Raw genomic sequence first — 17130 nt, forward strand, 5'->3', positions numbered from 1 at the left:
GGTTATACAAAAAACTGTTAGGTGGAAAAACTAGTATACTCTGTAGCAACATGTTGCGAAAGTATAAATGAATATAATAAGTTTGGGAAACAGCAGGTGCTGATATATTATATTATATATTAAGAACATAGGTCAGAGGGAATTCATATCCGTAATTGACGAAAAATTTATATTTAGGTGAGTAAATTATTTATTGAAAATTTTGGTGCAATCATTACAACAATGTGTTTCAGTTAACACTTTCATTGACAGAAAAGAGAAACACGCAACAGGTATCAAGCTACTAAGTATTCGTTACTCCCTATACAGAACAAAGTCAAAGCAACATGTTTCCAATAAAAGTTGCAACAACACACACTCGTACACATAAATGAATGTATTTACACTTCATATTTTCAGCTTATAAGCCGAGGATGCATGCCCATTACACACACAAATACAGGTTTTACAACCCTATTAACAGTGTCACACATAATTACATATTATACTACAATCTAGTAGGAAATGATAATGAACCCAGTTCGAGGTGATTACATCGAGTTGCCGATTGTTCCTGCTGGTAGCTTTCATATTAAGTGTTGCTTTTGCATTTCGACTACGATGGATTTATCGGCCATGCTACACATTTATGCAGACATCGTTTATATTGACGTGAATGTTGCGGGTGCGCATGTAAGCTAACCGACTTTTCGAGCTATTCTGTATAAAAAGCTAGGTAGCGATTGATACTGCGTCAGATTGCCAGCATAGTTAACAGTGTGAACAGCAATATAAAGAAAAAATTCTAGGGATAAAGTTGAGGTTTTGAATTTTCAACACAAGATAGAAAAGTGAATTCTGGTAAAACAAAGTTTAATTGGTTTAATCGTATTAATATTGTAAACAAATTCTGTAAGGTAAGTGTGGCATATAATTATTCATACTTCAAAATATATATATATATATATCTTTTAACATTACTTACAATCCAAAAAATAGTGTATATAATATAAGTACTTCTGTCTTTTCTTCATTGAATTTGCTTTCAAAATATCAATATTATTAGTGTAAAGCGTGTGAAAATAACAATCAATGTATGTATTTGCTTCATGTATTTTTCGTACTCATCATGTACATCTATAATTTTATCCAATAACTACAAATAATCAAGTTCATATATGTGAGGTGTAGGCAGTATAAAATGGCTTATTTTGCCGACTAAGCGATGCGAATAGCTAACTAATCTATTACTTTAGTATATCGCCATGCAATTAATGTTAATGCTTAAAAAATGGAAAATCAAATTGCATTTTGAGATGCTTCTATGAAGAATATGTATATTTTAACTCTATTGTACAAAATCTAAAAACCGTGTTTCAATATGTCAAGGGTAAATATGACCGTTTTAGCTAGATATACACTCTAAGTTTACCGTTGCATAGTTTTTAGGAGATCTTTGGAAGTAATTATTATTTGATTTAATATTTCTGTTATTGATCAACACATCAAGTGTACAACCAATAATAATACTATTCTGATTTTAAATTTTATATTTTGATTTTTATTTTAGAAATATTTCCAATTAATTTGAGTTACAGTTTTTGTAATTATTTAATTTTGTGAATTTATTTGCATGGAGAGGAAGTCTGTGGGAGATAATGTATCAGTACCAGCACACTTTTAAATAGCTATAAAAACTCAAAACATTTCTCATTGCTTATCTATCAATTGTAATGATTTTCAACTAAGTTCCAACAACTTTAATTTCATTGGCATTGATTGTGGGGCATTAAATGTGTAAATACACACAAATTATCAATGAAACGTGAAATGTCTTAATTGAGTATAAAATATAATGGGATGAGAGTTTTGAAGAAACTTACGTATTTGTTTTTGGGATTGATTTTGGTGCTTTCAAACTTTGTAGAGACATAATATAGTATGTATGAATTTTTCACTGTTACATACAGACATTTATTTTGCAACTTAAAATTCTGTACCGTAATGCAACTAACGGACAAATCAGCGGCATTTGGAATTTTTTTGTTTCCTGTTGAACCCATTATCTAATATTTTACTATCACATGCGTCCCAATTTATCAGTATGCGAATATGAATGGAATCCTAGGCAATAAAATTGGATTAGTTGGTTGTCATAAAATCGTATGTTCCTAATTCAACGCAATACTTACACATTCATGAGTATTTATGTATATGTTGTTTTACTTGTGGGTGAATACCTGTTTATCCTACAATAAACGCATAAGTATGGTTTGTTATTAGCATAGCAACTTTGACATCATTTGACTAGTGTTTTTAGAACATATGTAAATACGTAATTTGACATTTAACAAACATATGTAAATAAAACCTTTAGAAACGAAAAGGCAAAGTGTTCAAAATATAAATATTGTCTATAATTGTTATACTTCCGTTATGATATAGCAGTAATTATCGTTCAACAAAGGGTAAGCGAATATAAGTACATCAAATAAAACCCTCATAATCAGGACATGTTTATTGGTCTGATAAATAACATTTGCAAGTTAATTTGAAATTTGATATAAAAAATTATGGGCACTATACGTGTTTATGCGTATGTATGTGCCTGAAGTCATTGTCGTTAACTGCATTTGAGCAGCGAGCAGTTTTGAATTGGAGACTAAAGCAACAATACTTCAACAACACAGTAATCAACATACATACATACTACATATAATGAAGTTAAGACACAATCTTTTTCAATTTTGCACAATAAAAAAGGAGTTTGGGACGACACTAACCAATTGATTTTAAATGACAATAAAACCGTGAGAAGATTGTACAAATAATAATTAATATTACATACTTCATCAAATATACAAGTAATTGCCCGAGTTTAATCTTTTAAGTTAATAACATATTAAAAGTAGGTTAGTATATACGAAAATTTTTAATTACTAAACAAATTTACTAGTTTTTCTTTTTTTAATAAATACATACAAATATCTACATTTCAATAGATGTAATAACACCATATTCAAATGATTGTGTATACATATTACCCATACTTATGAATGCGTTTTTGTTTGAAATAAAGCTTTTCTAGTAAGTTAAATGGTAAGCATTTAACAGCCACAATAAATTTGCATGTTACATACATACATATACTTATATGGGTAGAATTAAAATTGTAATGACAATGAAATTTGACACTTTCACTGTGCCAAGATAAAAAAATTTGAGACTTCGTTTCAAAAGTTGTCGTAGGCGACGATAACATAATGTTTGCAAACGCCATTAGTAAAGAAGTACAAAATTTTCTTTGATTTAAGTAATAAAATACTTTTGGAGCAATAAATCATTCCGTCGGCTTGTTATTTCCGTTTATTTTTTTGAAAGATTTTAAAATGAGTTTAACGTTGGAATTTAATTTTTAAATTACTTCATTAATTAGGTAATAGTAATAACCGTTTTTCAGCTAAAGCTTAAAAGTATTGTAAAAAAAATTGATAAATTTATTAAATTAGTAATATGCATCGATTCATTCGGTGTAAGCTAAAAATTTGTAAGTTGCACTTTCCTGCAGCATTGTTTGCATGCCAAAATACTTATAATTCTTGTTAAAGCGGAGTATGAAATTAATTTTGCCGGGTTTGCGACAGCGGGTTTTTGATTGAAGATATGCATACATTCTTCATCCTCTAATACACAAATATACTCCTAATAACAAAGAATAAGCCGCGGTCGTAGATGTACATGTAGTATACTAGTATATATGGTACATATGCATGTATATTTACAATCTCCTGCTTTCATTATTTCCATTTTGCATACACGCAACCAGTTTATCTAATTGACTTAATGAGGAATTTATGATGGTAAAGTATAGTACCTGTTCGATCTAATCGACTTCATACTAGAAAGATTTAAATATTTACTCGACTAATTAAAAAAGACCTTTATATGTACATTTTAAGGAACTTTTATAGAACTAATTTCGTAATTTGTATTATTTAAATTGTATACAATTATTTTCCCTGCTATAAAACTTTTCGATCGCATAAGTTTTTTATTATATATATTAATGGGTGAAGTAATTTGAAAAAGAAGCCATTATCCAAAACTATTTCAAACATTTCTAGTACTGTAAAACATATATGTACATATTTTAATTTTTAGTTTTATGTTATTCATTCTTCTATTGCTGAAGCTTTGCAACATTGATACCTTAACGTATTGTTTGTGGCAAATACGAAATCGTGTTGTAGAATTGCAATTAAACTTTTTATTCCTTTCAATGCTATTGCTCTGTATTCATTCGGCATTTCCAGCCCTGACACTAGTCTGGCACGATTTGCGGAAATGAATCTTGCTACCTGTGAGAAAAATATTACGTTTCAATCGAGTAGCAGCATTGATGCCTTGCAGACGTAAATGCTTTCTATATTATACACTTCTATGTGATTTGCTTTGCTTAAAGAATTGTAAAATAATTAAAAATTTAATTTTTAATCCCGATCTAATTTTTAATCTAAGATGTTTGGAAATAAAAATTAAAAAATGTATTGTTTAATATGAATAAGGTGCGTAAAACTTCACTTGATGAAAATACATTTATTTTTTGTTTAATTCTTAATTATATGCTTGGGAATAAAATTGTTAGTTTTGTTTTTATTTTTTAATCCAGTATGGGGGATTCGTTTTCCTATTTTTTAATTTCATATTTGGGATTTCAGGAAATGAGAATGCATATACGTATATAATCATCTGAAAATTAAGAAAACTTTTCAAGGTACGCCTTTTAAAGAAAATATTAAATTCAGTTATAGATATTTCATAATTGTTCATGAATCGCGTTTTTTCAAGGTATTTAATTAAAATGTACTTAAAATGTCATATTGCAAATTTAAAATGCATTAGTGATAGTTTGAGGAATATTCTATTATGTATGAAGAGGACATTTGCGGTTTTATGTCTTACTACGTTGGTAATTACATTCAATGCAATCATCGGAAGTTATCTAAGTAATATTGTAATGGTACAATATTATTGCGTTCTGTATACGAATTTCGTAATATGTTCAAATATACATATGTTTACCACATAAACGCCTACATAGAACTTATATTGTGCGGATAACTAAACGCAGGGGGATGTTACGAGAATTGACATTTATATTTCGGGAATAGACCTTTTAGTTTAGTTTTTTCCGTACGGGAATAAAAAGAAGTCATACGGTTCAGTTGTTTCGGTTGATTTGTGAAAGCTCGCATTGTCGTGGTGAATTTTTCTGATTTCTTGAAAGACAACTGGCTAAAAAAACAGGCAACCATTCAAATTTTTTTGAATTCGGCTAATCTCCCATACAGTGGATTGCTGCTTAATTTCGGGCTTATACGCGTAAATCTACGATTCATCCCCTCTTACGATGTCATAGATGGGTTTCGAAGCCCCACTATTGCATTTTTATAACATTTCTCTCGACCAATCGACTTGAGCCTTTTTTAGAGCGATTGACAAATTGAGAACAAATTTTTTTTATTAAATAGAGGTATTGTGTTTTTGCCAAATTACGTTTATTTGTAAACATGTGTTCATTATTCTATATTTTAATTAAATGTATATAAAAAATAGTTGTTTGTTTTTTTCAGAGCAAAATATTGGATTTAAAATTAAAAAAATGATGAAAATAATATCCATCTTTATGCTTTATATCGTACTAATGATGACAATTCAATCAATCGATCAATCGAGTCGCGACCCCAAAATGCACTCGGCAACGATCAGGTAATTCGATAAATACTTAAAAGTTGATTTTTACATGAACGAAATATTATACAACAAATAAAAAAGGGCTAAGTTCGGGGTACAACTGAACATTAACCTTAAGATGTAAAACGTCAACCAGAGGATCGGAATCTTAGCAATTTTATGTATACATATGCTATATATAACTCATACATAAATCATTATATGGAGTATGTGGGTGTTATATTACCACATACACACCACATACTAAAAAAATGTTTCCAGGGTTTCATTAAAGAACCTCACATTCAATTACCAATCATATGGAGTGAATTCAGCCCGATGACTTTGATACACAGAATTACTATTGTCAGGACAGGATTCTCTCTGAATTTCAATTGTATAAGTATATCTTACACATTAACCGATATTTTCAGTCAGAAGTCAACTAGAGATAGAGCATATTTCATACCTAAGAGTTTGAACAGTTTTTATCGGATTTGGACAATTTACAGTCATACTTTAAAGGAATTGTTACTTCAAAATATATCCCGTTATATTAATTACTTCTTGATTTGTATACTGGAAAGTGAAAGAATCAAATGGATTTTAAAATTGTGTTATATGGGAAGTAGGCGTGGTTATAATCCGATTTCGCCCATTTTCACACTGTGACATAGGAATAAAAGAAATTGCAGCTTGCACGTATGGACGAACAGACCGACAGTCACACGGATTTCATCTTTTCTCGTCATCCTGATCATTTATATATATGTATGTACATACATGTCACTATGTCACTTAGTTTTAGGTGATAATTACAACCAATAGGTAAACAAAACTATTACACTCTGTAGCAAGAGCTTGCAAGAGTATAAAAATACTACGAATATGGTTTCTGCATGATTGCTTTGAATTTTCCATAATAGTGTACATGGTTCAATTTAAACACTGTGGTACAATATTTATAAGGTTGTGTCAATAGCCCAAAAACATTAATTTGCAAAATTTTTTGCTTTCAAAGATTTTTGATTCATAATGTCAAAATCGGCCGTTTTGTTTTTTATTTATGATTCAAAAATTAATTTTTCAAAGATTTCAATGATTGAAACCTTCCCGTCTAGAAATTTTTCGTTTGACGTCATGTCTCGTAGAAAATTACTTTGTAATTTTTGGACATTCACTTCTTGTATTTCATCTTTAACTTCAGCCTTGGAGGCATCTCGAAAAGACTACACGGTAATAAATTTGAATAAATAATACACATGTATTACAATAAGCCCTTACTCCTTTGCTTCATATTTGTATTCCTTGCTTGATACTATTTAATGAAGAATCCAATAATTATAAGCAGTCTTAAAAGGGATGAAGAGCATTTAAGAGGAGTCTTTTTGTGACAGAAGTATCATTTAATGCTTGATATTTTTTTTAAGACTTTTGGTACTATTGCTGAGCAAAACTATTTTCATGTTATTTGAGTAGAGGAAACTAAGTTTGAATCAAAGTTCTTCGGAAAATGATGACCGCTCATTCCAGTGATAATAATAATATTATAGTACCTATATGACATATACATACATTAAATTCTAAAACATGAAGAAATTTGCATTAAATTATAATTTAATTTCAGGATCTAGATAATTTTGGACAGGATGTCGACGAAGTGCGTAATAGCTACTATGAGCTTCCAGTGCCCTCAACTTACTCTGCCGTTCCTTTTGATCGTCTGCAAATGTTAATCGCGCAATATAGACCTACGTATATCATTGCTAATAAATTATTTCTCATGCCACAAATTAATATTAATCCAGTTCTTTTGTTACTCATAACAGATCTTATATTCGCACACCTGGGTGGAGCAGCGGCATGAACGAACTTTTCCGTATGCCTGAGACAAAACGCCAAGTCAGATATCGTCAATGCTACTTTAACCCTATTTCCTGCTTTAAAAAATAAAATGCTTTGTGATGTAACCAAAAATACGAACTCAAATACAAATGACGAAACTTTCTTACATACATATATAAGCTTGTAATTGTAAATATATGTTAAACGTAAATAACAAAAATGTTTAAAATATTAAGCAGTTCGCTATTTAAAAAGTAACTTAGAATCAACATTTCAAACAGAATGCTTCTTTGATCCTCCTCAATATTTACATATGTACATCATAATAAAGTGTTTTTCCTACCTTCCTTCACATATTAACTAATGTTGAATGCCATAAAAGTGTATCCAAAAATATATCTAAATGTATATAAGTGCATTATTATAGTATACAGATATTAATAATCAAAATATACCTACTTCTTAAGAACTCATTTTTTTCTTTTTATTTTAAGAAAAAATAAGTAAAATAGTATATGTATGTAGATATTAAATTACTAATAAATAATTACCTCACAGCTCATTACATGCTTTTAAAGTACAATTAAATGTTGTAACATTTAGACCATATATATGTATATAATTTATTGATCTGTATATGTATCTTTATTTAACTGCTTTAATTTCATTTAAGACGGAATGTATATGATGTGGTAAATTCATGCATATATAAAATGCACACTTATATTCCACCACTTTAACAATTCAGATATAAAATATTTCTAATCAACACATTCATATATTTTTATTTCGAGTATTTGCAAAACATGAACCAATCATTGCGCATATTATTTTAACACTGAATAAAATAATACCTTTGCGTATGAATAACTAAATAATAATAATAAAAAACGGAGTGTGAAATTAATTAACATAGTTTTACTTTATGAATAAAATTTATTTATTACAAGATTCGAAGACAGCTACCGAACTAAAATAGTCCAATATAGCATAATATTCTATAACGAAAATTTAGATTAATAGAAAATGGATTATACTTCATCTTATATACCAAAATGTCGTGTATGAATAGAATTTATGGAACAATACAGTAATTTGTTGTAAAATATTGGAGTAATAATCAATGCCACTCTAGGTTTGTGCAAATGTGTTCACAATAAGCGACTAGGAAGGGACCACTCTTGGAGTAGTTTAAGTGGTAGAAAAACGTGCATTTAAAATAGTCCCCATAGGTTCATAAAACAAAAACATTACTCTCTATACGATCTAATATATTAGCGGCATTTAGGGGTGCTTTCAAAGTGAATTTAACCATTTAATTTTAATATTTACAATTAGGAATTTCACATAGTCTCATAAAGTTATATAGTAAGTTATAACGATCCGGAAACATAGCGTTCAGGGTTGTATTTGCGTAAACTTATTTTAGTATGCAATCCTACAACAAATTTTTTGAACAAGTGTAAAAATTTGTGGTTTTATGATGCTTTATGACACGTTGTGAGTACCACATATATAATTACTAAATAAAGCATGACTAACCTTTTCAAATTTTAAGTGTAATGAAATTAGAGTTTTCGTGGCATTTTGATTGATACTCGTTGGCAGCAATTCTCTCGGTTGTCAGTAAAGCTCTAAAGCTTTCTACTTCAAAATAACGGGGAAAGCTTGAGCTCATTAGATATTAGGTCAGATACGGATATACTACATACTTAAACACTTATAGTTTATTATTTTCATGAGTACGGTGTGATGCGTATGTGAACGATTTGCTGATTGAAGAGGCTCGCGAGGAAAGCTTTTATTTGTGTAAAGGTTTGAGCACGTGAATATTAAACAACTTTGTATTAAACTTTTACCGATACTAAACTGTGATTAAAATATAAAAACTGATTTAAAAGTCTTAATACTAAGTAATGACATTTTAAAGCAATTACATCTAAGTATACATTGTTCACATGAAATTCAAACATGCTTACAAGACCAGTCATCAAAAAGGAATATGTATTTGCACAAGTCAAAATGGTGGATACGCTCTGGGGGTAATTTGCGTATACAGGATTTGTCCGGAAAGTAATAGGACTGATTTTCTTCCGCCATGACTGTACTTTGGAGCGTGCTCGCACCGACTGAATTCGGTAGAGGGCGTTCCTAGCTAGCGAATGAGCGGCTGGTCAGTTGTCTCCGAGCATCTGGAGCAGGGATAATGGGATGCCCAACTTATTCCAGTGTGAGAGCGCCTCAAAATAAGCGTTTTTTATAACATTTTCTATTATGGCCAGATCGAACAAAATAAGAATTTTTGGGCATTTTAAATTAACACACCCAACATTTATTACGATTGCAAATTATTATATATTGGACTTTTTATATATGGCGAAACTACTTACATACATCCTTTTTTATGATTTTATGGTAAGTATATTAAAACAACTAACTTTTGATCTTTCAATACTAAATAAGGTGAATTAAGCCTGCTAGTTCTCAATTATTAAATGTTTTTAATCATTTGTAATTGAAAATCAATTCTATTATGCATCAAATTACAAAACGTTTCATGAAATATATTTAAATTTCGCCTTTTCTTTGATTTTCATTATTTTAAATTTTTATTAGCGATCTTGAACAGCGGCAACAAATTCCTCCGTTCACATATATTTTTGCTATAATTTCAATCTGGCCGTTCCAGTCATTCCAATTGCAAACGTCAAAACCTACCCAATCCAGTCAACTGTCAAAGTTCGGCAGGTGAGCGGTTCTCACATTTCCAGTGACAGGAGAGTTGGGGATCTCTTTATCTCAGATCTGGAGAGTCAGGACAAACATTTTCGCGCGACGTGTTTTTGTGAGTGGTGCAAGCCGAAAATACAACGTTCGTTAGAGCAGAGATTAAATTCTGTGTGAAACTCGATAAATCTGCGACAGATACATTTGATATGATAAAGTAAGCTGAAGTGGTATGTTTCGGGGCCACCAGGCCCTTTTGGAAGGCTGGAAAGAGATCGCTGATGAAGACCGTGCTGGGAGACAAACACCGACAATGTGACTCGTGTACGCAAAGTTTTCAACTCAGACCGTCGACTAATTACTCGTTTAATTGCCCAGATGTTAAATTTATCAAAATCTGTGGTTCATGACATTGTAACGGCGCACTTGAACATGCGCAAGTGTACGCGAAGATGGTCCCAAAAGTGCTCACCAGAAATTGCGGCGAGTGAAAGTGTGCCATGAAAATTTGAACATGTGTGAAAGTGACCCCCAATTTTTGAATAACGTAATCACAGATGACGAGTCATGGATCTTTGGGTATGATCCCGAGACAAAGGGGTATTTTGAGATGACAGAGAGGATCCAAGAAGCATGAACCTCGGCTCACAAGGCTATTCTATGACGAATTCAATGATTAGAAAATCGCGCTGGCAAGAACCTATTTTGAAAGTTTTTAGAAAATTGTAACGATTGGTTCAATACATTTTTTTAAATCGACTCAGACCTATTACTTTCCGGACAAAACCTGTAATGTACTGGTTGTCTTGGTTTTTATCGCCGACTCGACAGATCAAAATTAATATTTGAGTACCCTATATAATATATTTTAATATCCTAATAATGTCCCATGATATAAAGTTCGGATGATAACTAATTTTTTGACATACATATGTCAAAAACAAAAGGCTGGCCAACTCAAAGTCCACATTTAAATATTATAAATACCGTCAGGACTCTTTTGAAACATATAAGAAGAGGTTCCACTAAATTCCTTTTCATTACTTTCATTTTGTTAAATTTAAATTTTGTATTTTCATTATAACATTTTTTTTAGGTTTGTGATAGTTACAGTTTTAACTAATAAGAAAAAACACATTTTAAGATTAAACTTTAAAATTTACGATTTCTGTTTCGTCACAATATTGATGGCGACAAGTGTAGAGAAATTCAAATGCCAATGCATAGTATGCTATGTATATGTAGCAATAGAATGAAAATAAAAATTCATTATCAGTCATCTTGTGGATGCACGTTACCTTATACTGAAATAACTACTAATTTCCAATACTTACCTTTTAATCATGGTGAATGCGATCGTGCTACAAAAACAAACCGTAATAACTTTTTTAATCAATGCATTACATTGATATCTTTTTTATTGTATAGCAAATTTTATTTTATTTTATATAATTAATAATTTTTAAAAGTTATCGACCATAAATGATTTCCAGGCTCAGCTCTGCATATGCGACACCTAATTATAAAATTATTCATTGCGCCCTGAAGGGTTGGAGTTGGGGTTGCATCAATTATCAATTAAATGGACTGGTTAAATTCTGTAAGATGTCTGGGTTTTGTTTTGTACACCTCTTTCTTGACATAACACCATAAAAAAGCCTATTGCAGTTAGATCAGTTGACCTTAGGGTCCAGTGGACAGGGGAGTTTCTTGGTATTAATTTGTTTTCAAATTTTCGTTGGAGTTCCGCAATAACCAGTTTGGCTATGTGCGCAGTTGCTCCACTTTGCAGGAACCAAACGCTATTGAAAGGAATACGTCTTCGGCGCAGTTCTGGATAAAAAAACTCATTCAACATCTTTAAATACCATTTGACAGTTACTATTACAAAGAAGTATGGCCCGACAATATACCTTGATGAAACTGCGGACCACACAGTGACTAGTTCTGGGTGAAGAAGATCTATCTCGTGGATTATTTCTAGATTTGATTTACGCCATATACGGCAATTTTGCTTATTTAAATTTCCGTTTAGAATAAAATGCATCTCATCAGACATAAATAGGCAATTTATCAAGTTATTGCCATTTCAATAATTTTTTTAGCAAAATTTCAGGCGATTAATCAAATCTAGAGAGTTCAACCGGCTTGTTATTTGAACTTTGTACCGAAGCAGGCTTAAGTCGTTATGAATTATCCGTTGTAATAACCGTCTGCTAACTTCAAATTTCGTCGAAAAGTTGCGAGGCGGAACTCTTGAATTTGCCGGAATTGACGATGCAACAGCCGTGATCTCGATCTTCTTGCGATACTTCTAGATTCGTCAAATATGTTTACCAATATCATAATGGTCCTTATACTCGGGGGAGCCAATATCCCGTCTGAATTACCTTTTCACTGTAATGACGGACTGCAAAGAATGATACCGCACTGTCCAAACACTCTAAAAAAAAATAATAATAATAATACCAACCCATAGCTACTGTAAAGTACACCAATTTGCTTATACCTGGAATGTACTGATATTATTGAACAAGGCGGTTTTTTACGACGTACCATGTGGAACCGGTAAGATATTTTTTATATCACCACAGAAAATCGCATTGACAATTGCGGCTACTTTGCAAGATTATGGGCAAACAAACAAACGCAACACCTAACATAAAAAATAACGAAATAGCTGCGTGTTGATAAAAAGTTCAATTATAATTTGAAATGAGTGCAGAAGAATACAAGATTTAAACGGCAACGATGAAGTTTTCGGTGGTGCTGTCTGGGATTGTCATTCTTCACTTAGTATATGTATATGGAGAATGGTAGAAGAGAACTGCAACCAAATACGCAGTGCAAATTTGGAAGGAACCCACAGTGTTATTCTTAAATCGGGAATAATGTTTTCATTTTTTATTCCTAAATGCAATTTTACTGCGTTGAATAGTTATTAATTAATGTATACCTTAGTCACTGCAAAGCGTGAACGGTTTGTTTTTGTAGCACGATTGGTGCGCCACTCTGTATTATAAGACGTAAGTTTGAGTACTGAAAATACACCCCTGTTGTCTAAGGTGACTGGTGAATAGTTGCCAGTGTGCTTGCCTTGGCAACAATAACTGTATTTTGTATTGTGAATAATCTCGTAGCATCCATAGCAACTTAGAAGTACTTTTAACAGTGATTTAAAAGTACTTTGAAGTTCAATAGTTCTACCAATTTTAAAATATCTTAACTTATAAGAAGATGGGTTTTAGGCGAAAATATTAAATTATACATATAAAATAGTTGAAACATATTAATACATCAATTGACATTTTAAATTCTTAAAAATATTTCGCTACCAAAATTTCGGCAACGATGTAAAAATTATTTGAAAATTAAATTCTTTTAGAGAACGAAAGCTTTTTGGAGATCAATTATCGAAAATTATTCTATTGAAGCATGTACATACATACATATATACATATGTATATAAAAGACAATTAAGGAAGGGCTAAGTTCGAGCTAAGTAAATAAAATTTTCCTATTAAAAGCTGGGTTCGACATATTCGGTATTTAGGGGCTGGAACAGTTTTGGACCTAAAATGGCACACCTCAGAGGCACTATTCATGCGAAGTTTTAATCCGATACATTTTATAGTGCTTGATTTGCATACTGGAAAGTGAAGAATCAGATGGAATTTGAAATAGTGTTATATGGAAAATAGGGGAGGTGGGAGAATCACCTATATTCAAAGTATCGTAAGAATGGTTAAAAATTAAACTTTTTTGGGGCCACGCCAACTTTTTAATGATTTTCACGCCACAGGTGCTCCCCCCCATAATGTGATTCGTTGTGCCAAATTTAAATTCCGCGTCTTAATTTACGTATTAGTTATGGATCTTTATACGTTTTCAATTAATGGTGTAAGGACTCGGATTTCAACTCGTCTCGTCATCCTGGTCATTTATATACCATATATATGTGGGTACATATAACCCTATAATTAATATGTGTGTAAATACATGTATCTTCAAGAATGAAGTTTAAATGAGGATAAGTTTTAAAATTGGCTATGGGTTTAGCACATTACACTTTTAGAATATGTCATATGTAAACAGCTATAATATGTAACCCTTTTAAATGTATTTTGGTTCAAAACATTTGCGTTTCATCATTCACTCCTATTACGTGTTTACGAGGTATTTACACATTGAAAATAGTCTCCATTCGATATAATGCACTTATGCCAGCGTTTTTTCCAATCGTCGAAAAACTTCTCAAGCTCAATATTTGGGATAGCCTTTAGCTATTTCAATGATGCGCTTTTAATGTCACCTATGTTTCTAAACGACGTCCCTTAACGGTTCTATTTATTTTAAAACATGTCTAACCTTTGCGGCTCCTACTGACAAAGTATGTAAATAATAATTTTGAAAATTGTATCGTAATCAACAATAATACGAGTAATCGGTCTCTCTAAAGCCAAGAGATTTTAAATCTACCGTTTCTTTATGAACTCACCTCATATGCTACCGAATACGAGTACTATCAACATATTATAGTCGGTAGAGATATCAAAATCAAGGAACTGACGTTTAGCAGTTGGCTACACTACTTTTGGAAATAAGAAGTTTGAATCCATTGAATATCGTTAACAATATCTTTACTTAACTTTTTAATTTATTTACGAACGTTTCTATTTAAATAAATGTCGCTGTTATTAATTTTTTATGTACATATGCGTTTCTGGCTTATTGTCTGCGTTTTTAAATAGTTTTTTGTTTCCTCTACAACATCACTTTGAGTTCTTTCAGATTCTTTCACTTTAAAACAGATAAATGAAGATAATAAGGGAGTTTTATGGAATCTGGTATGAAAATTGGAAGGCGGCCGTGGTACCGCCCACTTTTTGGTGAAATCCCATATCTCGAGACCCGACTAACCGATTTCAACAAAATTTAGTACGTGTAATTCTTCTTACATTTTTAAGTTACATGGTGAACAACAATCACGCCAACTTCCCATATACATACATAGCACAATTTTAAATTCCACTTAATTTGTTGAGTTTCTGGTGCATGCATCAAGAAGCAATTAATATAACGGTATAAAACTTTGCACAAATAATATCTTTAGTGTGTGCCACCCTAAGAACACAAACTGTTTAAGTCCAATCAAAACTGTTCAAGCCCTTAGGTACCGAATATTTAGACCCCTGTACCTGTAGTTGACTTTTGCCTCTATATAACTAATATCAGGAATTTCGAACAGCCGGCTGACTTTACTTTATATGATTGGTTTTACACCTTAAAGTATTTCCATGGCTTTGATTCTTGCAAGTTGCAAGAGTATATAAAATGTTCGGTTGCTCCCAAACTTAGGCCTTCCCTTCTTGTTAGAAGTTGATTTTATACAAATATATCGTTTAACATATAAAATATCTTTAAAATAATTGAAGATATTTTCTAGTACATATTGTAGTTTTGCTACAAATATTGGCAAAATCAGATCGTATAGATTATATTAAAGATACTAGTTACACCGTAGAAAATTTTTATTATACTATAGCATACATATTCAATGTATTAAATTCCCCAGTTTTATAAAATAAACTGATGTACTAAATATACATAGTATATTTTGAACTGTTATTATTCAATAATACTCAACAAATATGAAGGAAAAATCCTACGTGTTAGGAAAATTTTACTATCATTTTCAATTTTAGCAACCCAAAATTAGCAAAAAACAGCGTTTAACATCTCAGTCGCAAAATGACTTAAACTAATACAATTAATCATTAAAGTCAATGATTTCCAAACTCTCGCAATGTTTTGCACGTAGTATTACGTACATTTAATTGAATATTCTTTTACCATTATACTGACGTGGTAAACGAAAACCCTTTAACAACGTTAGACAAGTAGATGGGCACAGATATGTGAAAGTATGCGCAGCGGAGCTTGATATCATCTGCGCGACATGACCAGAACGAGACAAAACAATTCTGAAAATGTAATTTACAAGGCGTATAAAAACGCGTTTAAATTGCGGGCAACTAGTACTCTTACTTGCTGCTGGTGCTACTGACGATATCTGGCGTCGCTGCAACTTCAAGAGTTCTAATAAGTGCAACCAACCGATATGAATTTGTTCTTGTTGAAACAAGTTCAAATATCTGAAGATTTAATTTTGTCTTTTTTTCTTTTTCGTATTCTATCGTGTAGTGTTGAGTGCTCGGGCAACTTCTTCTCCACAACTTTGCTTCCGTTGCAGCTCTCTTTTAATTTGTATAGTTTTTTTTTGCTTTGCTTAATACACATTCTTCATTGAATTCCTTGAGTGGGGATGTGGCATTCCTAAATAGCCACTTCGCTTTTGCCGATGCTACTGGCATTTGAAATTGTAACAGCACCGCATGCGCAAGTGGCTTTGTGCATTGACCAGTGTCTTGACCGCTGAACTGCTGTGGCCAAACACCGCGCCGATATGACCAAAGCGTGACTCCTCGCCAACCAACAAATAAACAATCATCTCAGTTATTATATCGAGTTTTGTAAGTAGTGGTTGTATTTTAAGAGACTGGAAAGTCGACATACTCGTAAGTGGCTTCAGTTGAGGCACAAGAAGGTCTGATTTAGTTAGTATTTGCCCTTTTGCTTTGGATTGTTATGTAGAGACACCGGCTTATCTACTAACATACTAACATACATACAAATGTATGTATATGTACGCTATATAACGATAATATCCGGGCAGATGCAATAGTTTCTATAAAAATTTATAAGTCGAATGTTAGTAATTTAAAAGTAGAGAACAAATATAAAATTGTTCAATGCTTTTAGAACAATATATAATACATTTATAAA

The 17130-nt window shown here is 31.6% G+C and overlaps 1 protein-coding gene across 1 annotated transcript; it reads left to right on the forward strand.

Annotated features, from left to right (window-relative positions):
• Window positions 1–5616: 5616 nt before the first annotated feature.
• LOC126753140 (uncharacterized) lies at window positions 5617–8464 on the forward strand. The gene is given in 4 exon segments (XM_050464341.1): window positions 5617–5695; window positions 5698–5748; window positions 7340–7467; window positions 7542–8464. Coding segments are annotated over 4 exon segments (357 nt in total). The 5' UTR covers window positions 5617–5641; the 3' UTR covers window positions 7666–8464.
• The last annotated feature ends 8666 nt before the right edge of the window (window positions 8465–17130 follow it).

The sequence above is a fragment of the Bactrocera neohumeralis genome, chromosome 3 (assembly GCF_024586455.1).
Source record: "Bactrocera neohumeralis isolate Rockhampton chromosome 3, APGP_CSIRO_Bneo_wtdbg2-racon-allhic-juicebox.fasta_v2, whole genome shotgun sequence".
Classification (NCBI taxonomy): domain Eukaryota; kingdom Metazoa; phylum Arthropoda; class Insecta; order Diptera; family Tephritidae; genus Bactrocera; species Bactrocera neohumeralis.